The following is an 18,936-nucleotide window of genomic DNA, read 5'->3' as shown; positions in this document are numbered from 1 at the left end:
TTCTGAAAATGAGGTTATAAAAGAAAGCGGCAGCCAAAACCTACAGGTTATAGTCACAGTTGGTTTATTTTCACTTACAGCTAATACATTGATGGTGACTGAGTTTCTGAGCCCTTCAGAGAAGGCCTAAAATACAGCATTTGAGGTTGGAGAAGGTAGCCACAGCAGCAACAAAAAACTTGGCCTGAACATGCTTTTATAAACATGTGTTTTGTTACATTTCCTATTTGTTATTTTTATACCTAGGAAATTTTACTCGGTCAAGCTCTTTAGAGAAAAAGAGAGTAGTATTTTGAATGTGTGTAGGTAATAAAAGCTATGGTGAAAGTGAGACTGGCAACAAAAATGAGCAACCCTTTGAGTAGAAACATGGCATTTAAAAGTTTATTTTGTGAAACAGTATGAAGATTCTAAATGGATAAAGTATAAACAGTACAGTTGTTGCAATGTCATAGCATTTTCATCTTTTCTCACTATTCATTTTCTGGCAAGTCATTGGCTGTAAAATCTTATTTACACTTTTCTTAATCTGAAGGATTATATAAAGGAATGAAAATGTCTGACAATGTCAGTTTAGGCTTTAGGAAATACTTTTGTCTGACTGAGGAAGGTTTTGCAAGGTCTGCTTGGTTTCCAATGGCTATCTACATGAGCCAAATTAAGTAGTAGCAGAACTTAATTAACTGGTATCTTTAATATTGTACAAGATATCTATGTTTTCATAGAAATAAAAAATAAAAAAGTATTGTTTATTTTTCAATATGATTTTTCTGGAAAATAATTACTGCTCTTTGTCATCAAGAGCCTACACACTAATGTCCAGTAGTACCCTAAAAAAAAAATGTGTCAGAGTGAAAAAGAGTTCTATACTGATCATCTTAAATATTTTTGCTCATCTGTGTTTGATACATATATTCTCTTTTACAGATTATTCCAGGAAAAAAGTATGCAGCAAGAGTTGCTCCTAACCATCTAAATGTTTATATTAATCTTGCAAACTTAATTCGAGCAAACGAATCTCGCCTTGAAGAAGCTGATCAGTTATATCGACAAGCAATTAGTATGAGGCCTGATTTCAAGCAGGCTTACATCAGCAGGTATATTTTCCAATTTTAGCGATACATATTCTTGGATAAACATTTTTGTATTTACAGCAGTATGAACAGTATTTAATTTGTACAGTTCAATTAGCTGAAGTTGTTTTGTTTCCGAGTGAGAAGACGGAGATTTGGGACAGTAATCAATTATTCATTACAAGTCCTGTTCTTTTAAATTCCTGTGTCAAATGGCATATTTCTATGTAGGTTCTGTAGTCAAACATTGTGTAGAAAGAAGCTTCTATTAGATTTCTTTATGAATCTCTAACTCAAATTTCTAACTTTGTAGTTTAGTTTTGAACTAAAAAGCTTTTGGTCAGTGTGAATCATGAAGCCTTCTTTATACTTTTTTATAAAGTTGGTCCAGAAAATGCAAGTCTTAACTATTTAGTTGACATTAGTTGCATTTTAGTTAAGAGTAATATGCATGTGGGTGTTGAGGCTTCTGTCCACTATTTTATTTGTTGTGCTTCCCACTGGGACTTAGGGAGGTTCAAAGATGCCTGAACTATAGCTTTGCAGTGTAATTACAGAGCCAAATCAGGCACCTTGATCACTTCTTTTTTTGTTCTTGTCCTAATTATGCATTTGTTGTATACATGTTTTTGAAGGTTGATAGCTTTAGGAACAGAACGTAAAAGAGTGTCTTGTATTGTTTTGTACTTACAACTAGCAAAATTAAAAAAACACTGTTGTCTGACATCCACTGTCTGTAGGAAGGCAAACTTTCAAAACACCTGTCAATTTTTTATATGGGTAACAATAAAAGTGTTATTCTTCAACAGGGGAGAATTACTTTTAAAAATGAACAAACCTCTGAAAGCTAAGGAAGCTTACCTTAGAGCTCTAGAGCTAGACAGAACCAATGCAGACCTGTGGTACAACTTGGCAATTGTTTACATTGAACTGAAAGATCCAACAGAAGCCCTGAAGAATTTCAACCGAGCACTAGAACTCAACCCAATGCATAAACTGGCGTTATTCAATTCCGCGCTGCTAATGCAGGAATCTGGTACGTTAATTGTCCCTTCTGTGCATATTGCATATTTGCATTTATAGAATCCATACTATTTAATAATACTTTTTTTTATTAACTCTTGTCTTTGTAACGGAGAAGTACATAGCATCATCAAAAAAGAAACTATTATAGCTTTGTAATTTATAGCATATGGAATTTGTGCAAAGTACATACACCTTAGCTAATCAGCATCTTCAATACAAGTACTGTTTTACAGTATATCTTACACATAAAAAGAATAGTGTTACTCAAACATCTTCAAAATAATGCCTATATAATCTTTAAAGATAATGTTTAGTAAAATACATTAAACACCTGGTTCGCATTTATAGTGATTGATTTAATTATTGACTCAAAAATCTACCTTACATCTCTGAGCTTAAATACAACTCTAGAAATATGAATGTTTTCATAGGTTTTTCTGTGATACTGCCAACTAGGATGAATTCAGTTGAATTTTCATGAGTCTGTTTTTTCATATGTATAGTTCTGTGAGTAAGGGTAAGCCCTTACTGAACTAAGGCTGCTGCAAAGAGTATTTTGCAAGTGAACTGCTAAGATTTGTTTTCCTTTTGTTGACATGGTAAACTGCCTCTAAGACAGATAAAACAAAGTTGATTGAAGCTGAGGACATTTGACAATTTTCCATCTCTTCTCACAGTGTAAGTTAGGTAGTTCAAGATGTGCCTTGTTCCTTGTCTGTGGAAGTGCAAGCAGCTTCAAACAAGCAGAAATATTAGCTATTTATTACTCATTCGTACTAGAAGGTGCAGCATTATTTTAGGAGGTGAAAGAGGGCAAATGAAAGCAGCTCCTCTATCCTTCAGTAAGTCTGTGTCTGGAATTCATTACTAAAATATGTTCATTGTACTATTCAGTAAAATAGCACAGACCGGAAGCATATCTAGCTAATTCTGCCATTGTCAGATAAAATTGCTTTAGTAAATTTTTTTTAAACTTTGATGCAAATTAAAATATAGGGGTTACAGGTTTTATTGTTTTGGTGTTAGAAGATATTTTAGCCTGGCAACATTAGAAGTCACCTTATGTGCTCTCTGTCTAAACTCTTTCATAAAATATAAAATATATAAAATATAAAATATAAAATGAGATCTTCCACTCAAAGTTTGCCTCTGTAAGAACTGGTTTGTCATAACTGATGTTTGCTCTGTTTCAACTGTGTGTGAAAATAATTTCTCTGAAGCTTGTACAGACACCTCCTGTATCTGTTACACTAAACCTAGATATCATTCAACAGCTAATAGAGCAATGATGCTGACTTTGGCTAGAAGTCAACTCCATGTAGTTTCATTATATAAAGAAGGTAGATGACATTTGCTTTTGCTGTTACACAGCAATGAGAAAAAGTAGCATTTTAAAACCTTTCCCTTTTGCAGTTGCATTTTAATTTGTATAAAGATTAGCATTTTACAGTCTAAAAATCCTTCAGAATAAATATTTCAGGAAATATCTTGAAAATTAAATGCATTTTCTGTCACTCAGGTGATGCTCGACTTAGACCTGAAGCTAAACAAAGACTGCTACATTATGTGAAAGAAGAACCACAGGATTCAAATGGATACTTTAATTTGGGTATGCTAGCAATGGATGACAAAAAAGACACGGAAGCAGAGGCATGGATGAAGAAAGCTATCAAATTACAGCCAAACTTCCGAAGTGCTCTGTTCAATTTGGCCCTGCTTTATTCTCAGACAGGAAAAGAATTGATGGCTTTGCCTGTCTTGGAAGAGCTACTAAGATACTACCCTGATCATACCAAAGGTCTGATTTTGAAAGGAGATATCCTTATGAACCAAAAGAAGGATATTGTTGGAGCAAAAATGTGTTTTGAAAAAATTTTGGAACTGGATCCCAACAATGTACAAGGAAAACATAATCTTTGTGTGGTTTATTTTGAAGAAAAAGATTTAATAAAGGCAGAAAAATGTCTGGTTGAAACACTAGCACTGGCACCTCATGAAGAGTATATTCAGCGTCATCTAAACATAGTTAGAAGTAAAATTGCAGCACTTGGTGCTGTGGAACAGTCATCACTTCCATCAGATGGGACTGCAGCTACAGAAGCAAAAAAAAATTCATTTCATAATTTGAAAGAAGCAAAAAGGGAGAAGACAACCACCCAATCAACAGTTGATAATAAAGAGCACTCCAAAAATAAGAAATCAACAGAGAAAAGCAGTGTGGACAAAGAGACTCCCAAAAAATCTACAAAAGAAATCAAAGACATTGAAAAAAAGAGAGTTGCTGCTTTGAAAAGACTAGAAGAAATTGAACGTATATTAAATGGAGAATAGTCTTTACCATGTCTCAAAAGAATAAGGGGAGAATACTATTTTTAATTATTGTTTAATTTGTGAGCCAACTGGAAAGTGTTCTCAGTGCTTTGAAAATAGAAATAATGTTGACTGCATATCCCTTAACAAGCAGCAAAAGGCATTACAATGCTCTATGTGAGAAAACCACAGCTTTTAAATATGATGGAGGGATGGGTGGGAATTGAAGGATAAAGGATTGAGAAAAATCTTCAATGCGGAATCCTTAATAGTTAGAAAATTGCACTCATAAAAGTCATTGGTAGCCAGGGATATTAAGTAATGTTACTTTCAAAGACTCAGTGAAAGAACTGAATGGTGAATTACTGGGATAAACCAGGCACTCCTTCTTTCCCCCAACAAATCTGTATTCTCATTATCTACATTTCAATTTACACATCAGCTGAAATTTTTCTAGACCTCTGCTGAACAAGAAAAATATTTTTTTTTTTGCATTATTTGTTTCCAGAACTTAACAAAGTCATCAAAATGCCACTGGATGTAGTATAGGAGGATGCAACAACACACTAAAATTTTCAGTTACATTCTAAATATGGAATGATATATTAACTTTTAGGTGTTCTTTATTTACAGTGCTAATGATTTGTACTCTTTTACCTGGTAAGAAATCTTTCAGTGCTCTTAAGATCTTTAGAATCTGCTTTTTTATTTTAAACGAAATGTGTGGGGTTTCTTCAACTGTCAATCATCTGATTGTTTTAAAAAAATATATTAAAAAGGGTGGTTTCTTCCCCAGTTCATTGAATGCTGATAAATGCACCTTGGTACAGTAACCAGTATGCTATGCAGTAGTCCATTTTGTTGACTTTGTATCAATGGCTGTGGATTGACTCCTTGGTGTAGTAAATTCTTCCTTGTTTATAGCAATCTGGTTTTGCTATTTCTGTCATCGCAACAGTATTTCTATTCTCATGACTTTTTACAACACTAATATAAGCAATGTTTGCTCAAGGCAGTGTGATAGTAATTAAACCACTGAATTTAGTCATGTTTAACACAAGGCAATGTAGGTAATATACTTTCAAATACTAAGTTCTGTTGTTTTGATACTTTGTCTTGGGTCTGTGGTTTTTATTAAATATTTATTTTGACTACTAAAATATTCCCATTTACACTTTTTCACTAGTGCATCATTTAAATTTCTTACAGGAAATTAAAATCTTTGCAATTTCAGTATTGCTTTTATCCATGTGTGATGCATATATTTTTGCTTAAATATGCTATTGATTACCTAAACCTGATGTTTCCCTTAATTCTCAGAAAGAAAAGACGTGTAAGAGCTGAGTTCAGTCGTAATTCTCACTGATCATTAAATCTAACTCTTGCTTTTCATGTTTTGTCTTATTTCATAATGTGGAAGTATTCCTTAGCAATTCTGCAGTTCAAACTTAATTCTTTCTGTACCTGCTCAACTTTCTGCCTCAGGCAGTAATCCGGCTGTAAGATTTAATAGTTATCTCTGTGGGAGAGATCTTAAATGGGTAAAGGGCTTCCTTGCACAGACCTTTTCTTTATTATGTATCATTCTAAAAGTGAGCGCAGTGATTGCTTGCATGGTAACAACTTGGGGGGTGAGGGGGGAAGTGTTTTAAAAAACATGATTTACAAGTGGCTGACAGGAACAACTATGTGGTGTGCAACTGTTCATCATACAAAAGAAAATTTAGGTGCTACTTTTAAAGAAGTGCTCACAGGAATCTGTTGGCCACACCTTGAAAATCACTTGTCTGTGAATAACTCAGATACTTGTATCTAGGCAATAGCAAGTACATTGACTTTTATAGAAACTTTGCATGTTAAATCTTCCTTCAAATCTTTGTTTTACAAAGGGGTTATCCAGTGTTCTGGGCAAGATGAACAGACATGCATTTGAAAATGGCTGGAACTAAGTAGTATGAATAGTATTCTGATAGAGAAGGTCAGAATTCTCCTCCCTTCTTATATGAAGAGCTCCTGTTATTGCCATTGCCACACCACTTTTATTTGGTTTATAAATTGCAGAGAGGAGTAAAGACACAGTCTCGGTCTCTGCATCTGAGCCTCTGTCATGTCTCATCCTGACCATCCAAGTAGCTCTTCAGGTACTATCAGGAACTGTTAGATTTACTGATGCTAAGAAGTGCCATCAGGTTTAACTAAAATTATCAGATGGATGTAAACTGAAGGTTGCTGGATATCTTTCAGTGTGTTCTCCAGTTCTATTACCCCTTTGTCTCTCTCAAAGAAATGTTAGTAAAAACAAGTATTTTTTAATAAAAAGTTGTATTTATCCTGTTAGGATGGGTCAGCCGTTTTAAAATTAAGCTTTGACAAGAAAAATGGTTCAGTAAATTGAAGTGACATAGCTTGTGAAAAACTATCAAAATAGAATTTCCACATAGGAAAGCTATCAAAAAGAGAATAATTTTGGCTTTTTCTGCCTGCAGGTAGGACAGAATAGTCAACAGGTATTTTTCCCTTCCCAGTTCAACCTATATTTTCTCTTCCTGCCATCATCATGTGCAAAACACTATAAATACCAACCCTTTTCAGAATTCCCTAATTTCACTAAACATGCCAGAGGTAGGAATTTCTAAAGTGGGACAAGCATACTAAAATAATTTGTAGTTCTCTAATCATACAGTGCAATTGCTATGGCTGCTGAAAAAATGGAATGGATTTCTTATATCATCTTTGCATCCATACACAACATTTTTCCAACTTAGACATACAGCTACAGAGTAAGCATTTTAAGTATTACACGTATTTGAGTGTGTGATTTGAATACAGACCCATGCATTTGTCAGATTATTTTTGGATCTTTTGCAGGTGAGTATATGCATAGATAGGCTCAAAATATGGATTAATTGGATATGCATGCACATAGCTGGGACACTTGGATACCTGGAGATTGTGCAGTTGCAGAGGAACAATGTGCCAATTGTAGACTAACCTTTGAGTATATAATCTTTTTGTCTGTTTTGTACATGAAAACTCCTGAGATTGAATTGCAAGGATTACTTAGGTTCAAAATATTCTTTGCATTACCGCCAGTTAAAAACATGATCAGTCACTACTAGTTGTTTGTTGTGTTTTTTTTGTCTGTTGTTTCTTACCAGCTGGGCAGGAAAGTAGTCTAGTATTGTGAAGATTAGGAAAATTTTCCTACCAACAGGCATGTATAAAGTGTTGGGGATTAGAGTGGAAAGGATTAAGTGGGACAGAAATCCTTTCAAGGTGCAGTGCAGTTTGTACCTTGACTGGGCAATACTGAAAGCCAAGCTAGAGTAAATGTACAGGAAGGTTGCTGTGAATGGAGGGTGTGGAGATAGGCAGCCTCCTGTTTAATGGCACTTTGGAGCAAGACACTGGCCCATGAGAAACAGCAATATCCTGGAAGAGGAGTAAGCACTCAAAAACCAACAACTCTGGATCATTTTGACACTGTGTGTGTAGGTTGTCCAGCTCCACATCTCAGCAGCTTCCTGTTCTCAGCTGTTGGGCAATCCAAGCCCAGGGGACACTGAGGGCAGCTCTTCAGGCAGCTTCTGCTTTGTTGTTGGAGGAGGCTTTCACGCAACCTAGCTGTGCCTTGTAGCTCACATGCCTTCTTCAGGGGTGTGGACCTTTGGGATAAAAATGCAGGCATGTGTGCCTTCCTGAAGTTTCTTATGGAAAGACTGAAGATCAGAACAATTCTGGGAAGTTTTCAGCCCATCCCAGTCTCTTGCAAACTTTGCGTTGCACAAAAACTCCAGGAAAGGTTCCAGTTTGGGTGAGTGTACGTGCTGGGTTTTTCCTTACAAGTTCTATAATTTACTTCTGCCTGGCACACTCGGGAATTGCTGCAGAACCTGCTGCTCCAGGAAAGTCCTGCTTCAGCTGCTGCCATGTAACCAAAACTATGCTTCAACTTTAAGCCTAGGAATCCTGCTTTGCTTAGACAGAAACGTTGAGAATGGAAAGGCTGTAAGACACCTTCCACCCAACCTTCGCCTCACTTTCTTTCCATACAAAAATGCAACACTGTGCAGTGTTTCAACTACAGCAATAAGAACCTGTCCCCCAAACCTCCAGCACAGCTTATAAAAACATAAGACATTCCTTCTTGAAATCAAAATAACATAGCTTAGTATGTTATAAATACTGCAGTGCTACTTTTTGTTTAAAATCATCGTGGATAAATGTGGCATTTTTGTAGCTCTGGGTGAGTGGTAGGGTAGTTAGTATTCTTAGAAAAACTTGAAAACTGCTTTCTACAGTCTAGTGCCTGTCTACAAAGTAGAGGGTTATATGTCCCTTGCAAACAGCCAGAGAAAATCATATACACATATCAGCTACCAAAAAGCAACAATGACAAAACCAAAACAGGAAAAGAAAAAAAAACCCCAAACAAACAAATCAGAGAACTCTGTGCATAATTACCCTTGTTTGGGAACAACATAATAAACTGTATAATTTTCCTGGGCTAGGAAATCATCCCAGAAAAATACATTTAACCTTCTTTGGCACAGTCATAATTTAAAAGATTTCTGGAAAGAAAATTGAATTTTATGGATACCATCTACCATCAACTAAGGAATTCTGTTAAGAATAAAATATTAATGTCATGTTATTGCTCCAGTATAATACAAACAACTGTTAACTGCTACATCTTTACCAGTATAAGAAAGATACTACCAAAAAAAAAGAGTAAAAAAAATCCTTGTTCAGCTTGTGTCTTCACCAGTGCTTACAGAACTGTAAATGTCTTTTGCTAAATAGCCATACAGAGGTATTAACATTACAGCAAATTTAAGGGTTACCTGCTTGCATGGGTGAGCTCAGTCTTTTGTGGTTATGGACAAAAACAAAAAAATTAAAAGCTTAGTTTGGTGGGGTCTTGCATGCAAGACTACACCTTGGCATTGTGGAAAAATGTATATATACTTGCCAAAATTTTAGTTACTTATAGTTCACTGTAGCAGGCAATTTGCTGTATTTGATACAGTTTTGGAAGGTGATACAACTTACACAAGATTCATATGAGGCTATGAATTCTGTAACTAGTGAATGTGAAGCCTTAAAAGACTCCACATAGTACTCTATGCATTGGAATAAAGCATTGGAATAAAGCATATTGTTCAGATATCCTACATCTATTTAGCATATATGTTTGTTCCTTACATGTAATTATCAGGGTATTGTCTTTTTAAATAGGCATGACAAGGTATTTTTAATTATATGCGTATTCATCTACTCACAATAAGAGTAGGTGGAGGAGGAAAATACAACAATGACAGGATGTCTTACCAAAAGTAGAATTCATAAATCTTGATTTTTAAAATACCATCTAGAACATGCACTCACCTTGATTTCATTTGCAGTTGTTAACCCAGTCCCACACTTCAGTTGTACGTGAGCATCATTCGGGCACGATCTGTAGCACCGACTCCCCACTACCGAGAGCTGTAAGGAGATTGTGACAACGGGAGCTGACAGAATGGGGGATTAGTTGTTACTGCTCCTCAGCCTCAAGCTGAATAATCAAGGTTTGCTTGTTTGTTTGGGTGCACTCCTTGTTTCATCTACAGCAATATCAGACATTATGGATGATTATCTCTGTTTGCAAGATACAGTAATTTCTCTGTTGATAAAAGAAGCTTAAAGGGAGCTTCTGAACACCCTTTCTACCCCTTGAACAAATTATAACAGGTCTGGAATATGCTGGGTTTTCTTCAACTCTGTGCATATGCATTTATCAATTTACCAGTATAAATAGCTGCAAATAAATAAACAAAAAGAATGGAAAGGAATGTGACAGTTTAAATCTCATGAAATTCAAATACTGGGCAAAAACATAAAAGAAACTGAATTCTGTATTACTTCTTTAGATGTATTTATATGAGAGGGTTTTCATGAAGTTAGATCATGATCTGTAACACTGACTATTTTTTGTATAATTCATAGTGTATTTCTGCCCCTTACTTGAGTGAATATAGTCAACGTTTTAATATAAATATTTAGGTTTAAATTCCAAGGATAATCCTTCAGGTGGTTTAACAGATATTGCAAAGGAGCTAATTTGCATGTTCAGGAAAAGCAGAAATAAGTATAATTGATTTTAGGGAATTTTTTTTTTCCTTCTGATCAATATACATGAAAAATTATATATTTGGCAATAAAAAATAGATGTCTTGCATAAAGATAAAAGCACCACTGACATTACAAAGATGCATAGAGTTTTCAAAGATTTTTCCAATTATCTGCAGTGGTTTATCTTGTACTAAAAAGGATCCTTTCCATTGACTTCCTTTATATTTTGATTATTTTTCTGACACTAAGACCTTTTCCCCTAGTTAACAGCTTTTTTAAATTTTGAGTATAAAATTCACTGATGATCATTCGGGTTACAAACACAAGATATACTGTGACTGTAGAAAAAGAGAAAATCACATAAACCAGAAAGCAACTAAAATGCAAGAAAGCAAATAGGGGGTTTAGTTCAAAAATTAATAACAAAATAACAAACACTTATCTTGGGCTGTTTTGTGTCTGGGTGTCTTAAGAGCCTTCTGTTTTATGAGGAAGTAAAGCAAACTTAGCTCATCAATTACTGACGATTTGAACTTCAGTTTCTAAAAGCTGTGTCATTTGGCTGTTTTTAGTATGCTGTTCCTTCTTCAGCTAGATGAACCTATGTAAAGGGATTGGGGGTGAATTTGAATTTCAGTAGCACAGTCTATTGTTTTTGATGTCTTTAGGTTCTCTTTCCTTTGTTCTCTTGTCCTTTTTTTTTGTTTCTGTGGCAATGATACTTTCTGAAAAGAGGAGCTAACTGAAGGATTAAAGTCTTTATATATAAAGTAATAAGCATCTTCAGTATTCTGCTCTTTACTTTTTATTAAATACATATGAATATATGTATTTATATATGTATATAAATTGCATATGTAAGTCTTTGCTAAAAAAGTAGTACACAATTATTTCAACACTCACTATGAAATGTGCTCATTTTGCTTTATTATTCAAAAGTTTCATTATTGTCCTTGGAACAGCAATGTAGAAAAAAACCTATAGGGACTGACAACCAAGTAACTGCTTCCCGTTATTAACCATTGTGAGGCAGTTACATAAATCACAAAAATGATCAGCTAAAAGTAGACTTAACATAAATAAATCAGTATAGTTGTATAATACGTAGAGCATAACATCGTGTGGCTGATTTTTGCAGTTGTGTATTGTGATTGGATTTATTTTGCTCGTGATCTGGCAGGGTTTTGAGAAGGTGGGAGTTTCTGCTTCCAAGGGCAGCAACTGTTCAAACTGTTGTTTTCTGCTCTTCATTATCACTTCAGAGGTGAAGGCTGCTGTCTTTGTACTTGACATCTTGGTAAGTATCTTGTTAAAATGTGAAACAGGGTTCATTCAACAGGCTGAGCTAGAACACGATTTACAGAAGATCGTGATTGTATCAATCTATGGATGAGGACAAAATTCGCCAGAATTGTTCAATATTTCTGTCCTGCATTCAGCTATTTACAGAATGTTTTCGTCCTAGTCCTGGCAGCAACTTCTGTATACCTTAGGCCCGTAACTGTAAATCTTAAGGAATAATCCAGCCCATGTGACAGGATAAATTGCAGTGCTCTAAATAACACCACTGTAATATGTGGCCTCTGACCTGAGAAGCTTATCATCATGAAAGAATGTGATGATCTAAACTAGGAAATAAATAAAAATGGCATTTTCATTATATATTTGGGACTAGCAAGAAAGCATCTAGGGTCTTACAAAGCTTCTTAATTCTACTGAAATATGACAGTCTTCATGGTACTGTTTGTTAACATTCCTCCAAGCCTGTGATTTTTTTCTGAAGAATTTACTGTTTTTCTGTGACTGCATAATTAAAGAAAAAAATACTAATTTGCTTTTAAATGTTACAGTTAAGTTCCATATCAGATTTTCTTAGTTTTAATTCAAGATGATTATGTGTAGATCCTCAAGCTCATGTACATTCAATAGCACCAAATAGTGAAACTTCTGTGAAGACCATGTTTGGAATATTGCGGGTACAGCATGACAGGAGAGGCTTAAGAGGAGTAATTAAAAATTAATAAGATTTTTGTGCACAAAGATACTACCAGTGAGTCAAGACATGTATACTCCACAGATTACTGGATGCTTGAGTATACACTCGATTAATATAACTTCCAACTTGCTTTACACTTTTTCCAAGCATTTCTTTCAGATACTGAAAGTGGGTTACATAGACTGTGGTCTCATTTGGTGTGGCCATCTGAGAAGGAGCTCTGCAGTGTATCCATGGGGACCAGGGGCTGTAGCATGTGATGTGTGAAGAGAGACTGAAGCAGCTGATTCATTTTTGCCTGAAGAGGCAGGACTTACAGGGTCTTCTTACTGCCATCTTCAACTCTGGGATGGTATTTGCACAGAAGCAAATAATTCAAAAGGTAATGAACACAAGGGAAGTTCTAAATAAATGCAAGAAAACAATTGTTCTCAGCATTCGTATTTGCATGTGATCCTGCTATTCAGAGTCTCATCACCCCTTTGGCATATTGCCTTCTTCAGGCTCCTCAGCAGTCGCACCCAGGTGAGAACAGGACTGTACTGGCCAGCCACTTCAGCAGAGCCAGAGTGAGACATTTTGCATGGCAGATACCACTGGGGCTAACTCCTGGCATATGTGTTAGAATTCAAAAACATACAGAGAAAGATAGCAGCAACTAATTTAATGCAGAGGCATTGCAAAGTCATGCATTACTTATGCAAGGATTTTGCAGGGAAAAATCATACAACTTACAGTTCAGGTGAGCAGGAATTGACACTTTTTTTCTCTTAACACCAGGCTGAATGACTTAAATGGATGAAAATTTTGTTGGTAAAAATAGTATCTTCACAGAACACAATTAAATTTTGTTGTTCATTGCAAGACGTTAGGGTTGATGAGGTATAAAAGACGACAAGAACCAAATAGCTATATTCATGATAGCGAAGATCTGTAAAATGCCATACAACTTCTGATTTAGGAAGGTACTTGTGCACAAACTCCCAAAAGCTCATAGGACATACTAAGAGAAGAATCCACCTTGCATGGCTACAAAACTTGTTCCTAAACTCTTCCCCTAACCATTTGGCAATAGAAACAGTCAGGGATTCTATAAAGCTAAATGGACTTTACGGCTGACCTATGCCATAACAAATATTATTCTTAACCTCAAAATCATTAGAGAAAAAAAGTAGAAATGTTTTTCTTGGAGTAACACAGAATGAACAATTATCTATTGTAACCCAGCTTTGGCTATAAAAATATAAATGAAGATCTTGTTTGTAATGTTTTTGGCCAGAGAAATGTTTGGGAACTTTGACTTTACAGATACAGACTGGGGAAAAATGCTGAGAATATGGTAAGTCCTGGATATTTGTATGCATACTGACCAGCCAATTTTTAGTTAGTTTATGAATCTGCAGAAAGTAACATTATTTAAAATTATTTTTGATAAAGAGTAGAATATTTATGAGGTTATGGCTGTAAAAAAGCCCCAGCATATCAAAACTGGGCTTTCAGGAAAAAAAAAAATAAAAAAAAAATCTTTAAAATTAAATGGAATTAAATGTAATCCATGTCTGGATCTGCAAAAGGCAGATTTAATGCACAGATATACTAAGACAATTCAATAAACCACAGGAAAAAGGTGGAAGTAAAATACCATAAAGTTCTCAATCTATATAAATCGAGATGCTATTTTTTGGTTGATTTAACAGATTAATAAAACACTTGATAGCAATCTTTCTGAAATTCAGCTCAGGAGAAACTAATAGTTAAATTGCAAATGACAAGAATTAATGGAATTATTGGAGGATGGATAAAAGCTTTCCAACAGGGAAAGAGCAAGACAGTTCTGCAATATCTGATAGCACAGTTGTTATAGCTATGCTCCTAAAATAACTTGGCACTGAACTTCTCTAATAATGTCAGTCAAGACTGTTGTAGAAATACAGTAAAATACTGATTGTGTTTGTTGATGATACAAATATGTAAGCATTGTCAATACAGGGTATGGTATTGTATAAAAATCACTTACTTCAAATGGATTGATAGAAGTCAGATTAAATTCAATAATAGATACTATAAAGTGATGCACTCTTCCCCTAAAGGGTGGATCATCACAACCCTGCTACTGGTATCTGAATTCTGTTGAAAGCAGTTCAGCAAAGAAATAAGCTGGAAATGTACTTGCCTGTCCTACATAAGAGCAGGATTACAAATTAGTGAATTCATTTAGCCAGAAAATGATATGACTGTATTGAAAAGGCAACTCCAGTAGAAATAAATTGCTGATGTAGAAATAAATGCTGGTGATGCTTATCTGGAATATGTTCTTAGTTTTGATTTCCTATGTCCAAGATCAATAAATTAAAACTAAAATAATTACACAAAATCTTTGCTGGATGGATAAGTAAAGTAGGAGGACTGTCTTCTGCAAAGAGCCAGAGCTTGTTATCTGAGGCTAAACAAGTCGAAAGGGCATGTCTTTGTTAAGATCTTCAGTAGGAGGGTTAAAACTGGAAGAAATACTGCCATTTAGGCTAAAAGCCAATGTTTGTACAAAAACAAAAAGGGAGAAAACAATTATAAATACACTCAAGCTGGAAATGAGGCAAAAGGCCGGTCTACTGGAACAATGTATTTTGGGACTATCTTTGAAGAATGGTGGGGGGAGGAAAAAAAGTTATTTTAAGATAAGGCCGTGAACAGTTTTGAAAGTGAATTCATTAAATGCTACCTGTAATAATAAAGAAGTAAATTTTGTGATCCAGGAAGTTTATTCTAATTTTGTTCTTCCTTAAAGCACTCTAAACTAAGAAATGATAGGAATTTGCATCTTATCCTCTGTTTATTTTAGAACATATGTTTAAATTGGAGGTATTCTTGTGAAAGCAACAATGCCTATTGCAAACTGATGTATTTGACATGTGAAATCACTCTGCACAGAACAATACAGAAATAGATCACATTAAAATGTTTTGTTTTCAGTGGTTATAATTTTACTGAAATCTTAATGTAGCAGTGAAAAGTTGTCTAAATTTGCATGTTTATTGTCTTCCAGAGTTATTTTGCCATCTTACTCCTTTGTACTGAGATGCTCTCACTACAGGTTAAATAAATGACCTTTCAAAGAGCCAACTCAATGATGTTAAGACAAATCCATTGACGTACAGGTCCCACAGCTGTGTGTGCCAAGTTACTGGTGCAATTCATAAGTTAGTACATGAAGTGAACTGAAAATTTGCAGTAGAATTCAGTTTTTCTGAAGATGCAAATACTTGCCTTTTTATATGTATTGGAGATGGTAGTGAAAGCCTTACGAAACATTGGAGCGAATCCATATTGTGAAGGTAGAGAAGAATATGCAGTTCTCTGCCTTCCTTTTTTGTTTCCACGCCCTCTACCTGGTAGGGCAGTTTGCTACAAACATTTATATACTGCAAGGTATTTATTCTATATAATAGTAGTTGTATTATTATTATTATGACTCTTATTATTAATAATAATAATACTAAATAATAATAATAGATTATGATGAAGAAAAACTCATTGCAAATTTTAAAAAACTGAAAATCTATTATTAGTACTGGATTATATTTTTGGTTTTTGATATAATATATAATTCTTACTTTATATGTATATGAAAGGTAAATTAGAATCATAGAATTGTTTCCCAGAAACATTTTAACTGGTTAAGGTAAAAAAGAATTACAATGCAATTGTAGAACTTACTGTATTCTGTTATTCAAGAAATATGGGGAAAATGGTTCCTGAAGTAAATTTTTGAAGTAAATTTTTTCAAAACCAAAAAACAGAAGAGAAAGAGCACTGAAAACAAGTCTAAATTTCGAATTCAGGAATGACAATCCCAAAGAACATGGCTAATGTATCCTTAAATATAAAATTTTGTGCCTAATTTAAAACTCTTCTTGAGCAGCAGAGGTTTAATCCAAAACCTAGGAGCATGTCCCAGTATTCATCCCTCAGTGCTTTCTTGGTTTATAAATACTTATTTTCCAGAGTTTGCTTCCCTCTGGGCACAGGTCCCTCTGTATCTCTACCTGCTGTGCTAGAGCCAAATCCTTCTGTGTCTGTATTCTAAAAAAAGGATACAGGCACTTTCTCATCCATCCCTATTCAACAAACTCTTAAAAGTAAGGAAAAAAGAAAAAGTAAGAAAGTCTTGGCTGCATTCAAAACTTATTTCCTAGAAGTATATTTTTACCTGTTCCTGAACAATTCTGTACATACACGTGCTAGACATGTGAGGCGCCTAAATACCTGGCGTGAGAGATACAAGGCTGAAGTAACCTCAGTAACCTGGCTCTACTGCCCTGCAGAGGTTTCCTTGTGCACACACCTCAAGAGCACCCTCAGCTCCTGCTTGTCAAGATCTTGTGAGGTGAAGTTTCTGTCACTACATGCTTGTGTGTTCCCAAGCCATTAAAGGCAGCCAAGTTCACGGTTCTCAGCCTTCAGAAGATGGAAACGTGAGCTCATGTTCCTATGGACATGTACTCCCTTGGCCATTCTTAAAATGCATTGGGAAGATTCAGCTTTGCCCAAAACATAAGTCAAGAAAAATACATTTAATTTTTTGGGACTGTTGGGTTGTTTGTTTCTTTCTTTGGTTGGGTTTTGGGGTTTTTTTGTTGTTTTGGGGGGTGGGGGGAGGGTTGTTTTTTTGTGTCTAGCAACTGTTAACATAGGTTTGCTCTGTATGCAGAAATTTGGGGTATAAAGGTAGCCTCTTGATTTGAAACTGGCCTCAGTCTGCAGAGGGGCTACATTCTAAGGCAAGCTTCTCATACTCTCTGCCTCAGAATTTTTCATTGAGAGCAATAGGGATTTAGTTTAGTTCTTCATCAGGACACAAGCTGTTAGGAGTCAAGAATTCCCCTGACACTGGACCTATTCACATCACATCTGAGAACTTGCATCATCTTTCAAACTGCTTTATCTCATCTTTATTGAAAATGACAGTTTTTGGGTTTTTTTTATTTAATTCTCTACTGTATTCACAGAGAAGATCTTGTTTGTGAGTAATTTTACTTTTTTGTTTTTTTCTGACTGGAGTGATATATTTTGGAAAGGAAAAAAAGTGTAATTTTTTAACAATCTAATGGAAAACTATAATGATTTTGCTTTTTAAATATCTCTGAGTTCTGACCTACAAGAACTAAGTGCTTTATTATTCTGCTTTGAACTCAGACCCCAGATATGTCTCATACATGAAAAGAATCTTGATTAGATTTTTCCTAAATGTGGGATTAATGAGGCTAGTTGTGGAAAAAAATGTTTCCTCCTCCTCCTGTCACTTCTGTTCCAGAGCAGGATTTTTTGTTTCTTTGTTCTGTACTATGAATCTCGCTCTGTACTATGAATCTGTACTATGAAGAAAAATGGTTTTGCTTTAATTTTCTTTCCAGGAGAAATGTCTGTTTGAATAAATTCTTGTAAGTTATCTCATAATGTGGAAGATATACTCAATTAAGCCGGGAAAAAATTGATCCAATTTGTGAAGAAGATCTTGTGTTCTCCTATAATTATAGAAAAACATACGAGGTAGAGAGAGAGATGGATTGGATGTGGGCAGCCGTAATCACTGAACACATTATATTAAGGTTAACTTCAATAACTTAAAGGTAATACAAGGATAATGATAATAGGGCAAATAAGTAGCAGGCAGAAGCAACTCTCATTAATCTGTTGAGTCACCTTTACTTCTAAAATATCATTGGAGTGTAATTTGAAAGGAATATGTTGAAAAAACCCATGGGGGTAGGGGAAGAGGGGTAATTATACATATATACATGTATATGTATATGCAATATTTATATGTGCCTACATATGCTATTACATATTATTATATAATATTGTCTACTAGAGATTATGTATTATATAATGTATATGTACTTAAAAGTTTTCTAGTTGTTTTATAACACTGTTATTCACAAATTTTAATGAGTTTCTTAGGAGAGTCTATACCTGTCTGTTATTTTTCATAGCTCTACTAGTTTATCATTTTCTTCCTTTTCTGTATCCTTTCCTTTTAAGGCAAAAACCACATTTGATCAGATCCTGTGGGGGGTTGAAATTTTCAGAAAGATTTGTATTGGCCACATGGATAAGCTATTGCGTGACTGAGGTAGGAAATCTAGTGTAACCAAAGAATTGTTTTGCAGTGTATTCAGCACATCCTAATTGATTGTGCCCATGTCTTCATTCCACAGTAAATGAAAGGAATGTTGCACTTGGCTGAAGGTGGCAGTTTCCAATCAACTAAAGCATTACAAGATTCATAGCCTGCCTTTTTCTCACAATAAGGGAATGAGAGCCAATTCAGTATTGTCAGCCTGCTATATCACTCAAATTAGTAAGTAAATAAACTACCAAACATGTCCTAATATTTCAGTAGATGTGTTGCGTAAGATA

General features: G+C 34.9%; 1 protein-coding gene across 2 annotated transcripts in view; it reads left to right on the top strand.

Moving 5' to 3' along the window:
• Positions 1–5,799, top strand: part of LOC131592040 (protein O-mannosyl-transferase TMTC3) — a 30,225-nt gene extending 24,426 nt beyond the window's left edge. For both annotated transcript variants that reach the window (XM_058863284.1, XM_058863283.1), the window contains 3 exons: positions 928–1,097; positions 1,883–2,109; positions 3,619–5,799. In XM_058863284.1, coding sequence (XP_058719267.1) covers positions 928–1,097; positions 1,883–2,109; positions 3,619–4,430 — 1,209 coding nt within the window. In that variant the 3' untranslated portion in view covers positions 4,431–5,799. The remainder of the gene's footprint in view (positions 1–927; positions 1,098–1,882; positions 2,110–3,618) is intronic.
• Positions 5,800–18,936: the final 13,137 nt, after the last annotated feature.

The sequence above is a fragment of the Poecile atricapillus genome, chromosome W (assembly GCF_030490865.1).
Source record: "Poecile atricapillus isolate bPoeAtr1 chromosome W, bPoeAtr1.hap1, whole genome shotgun sequence".
NCBI lineage: Eukaryota > Metazoa > Chordata > Aves > Passeriformes > Paridae > Poecile > Poecile atricapillus.
The sequence above is the reverse complement of the archived record's forward strand: the minus strand, read 5'-3'. Positions and strand labels throughout refer to the sequence as shown.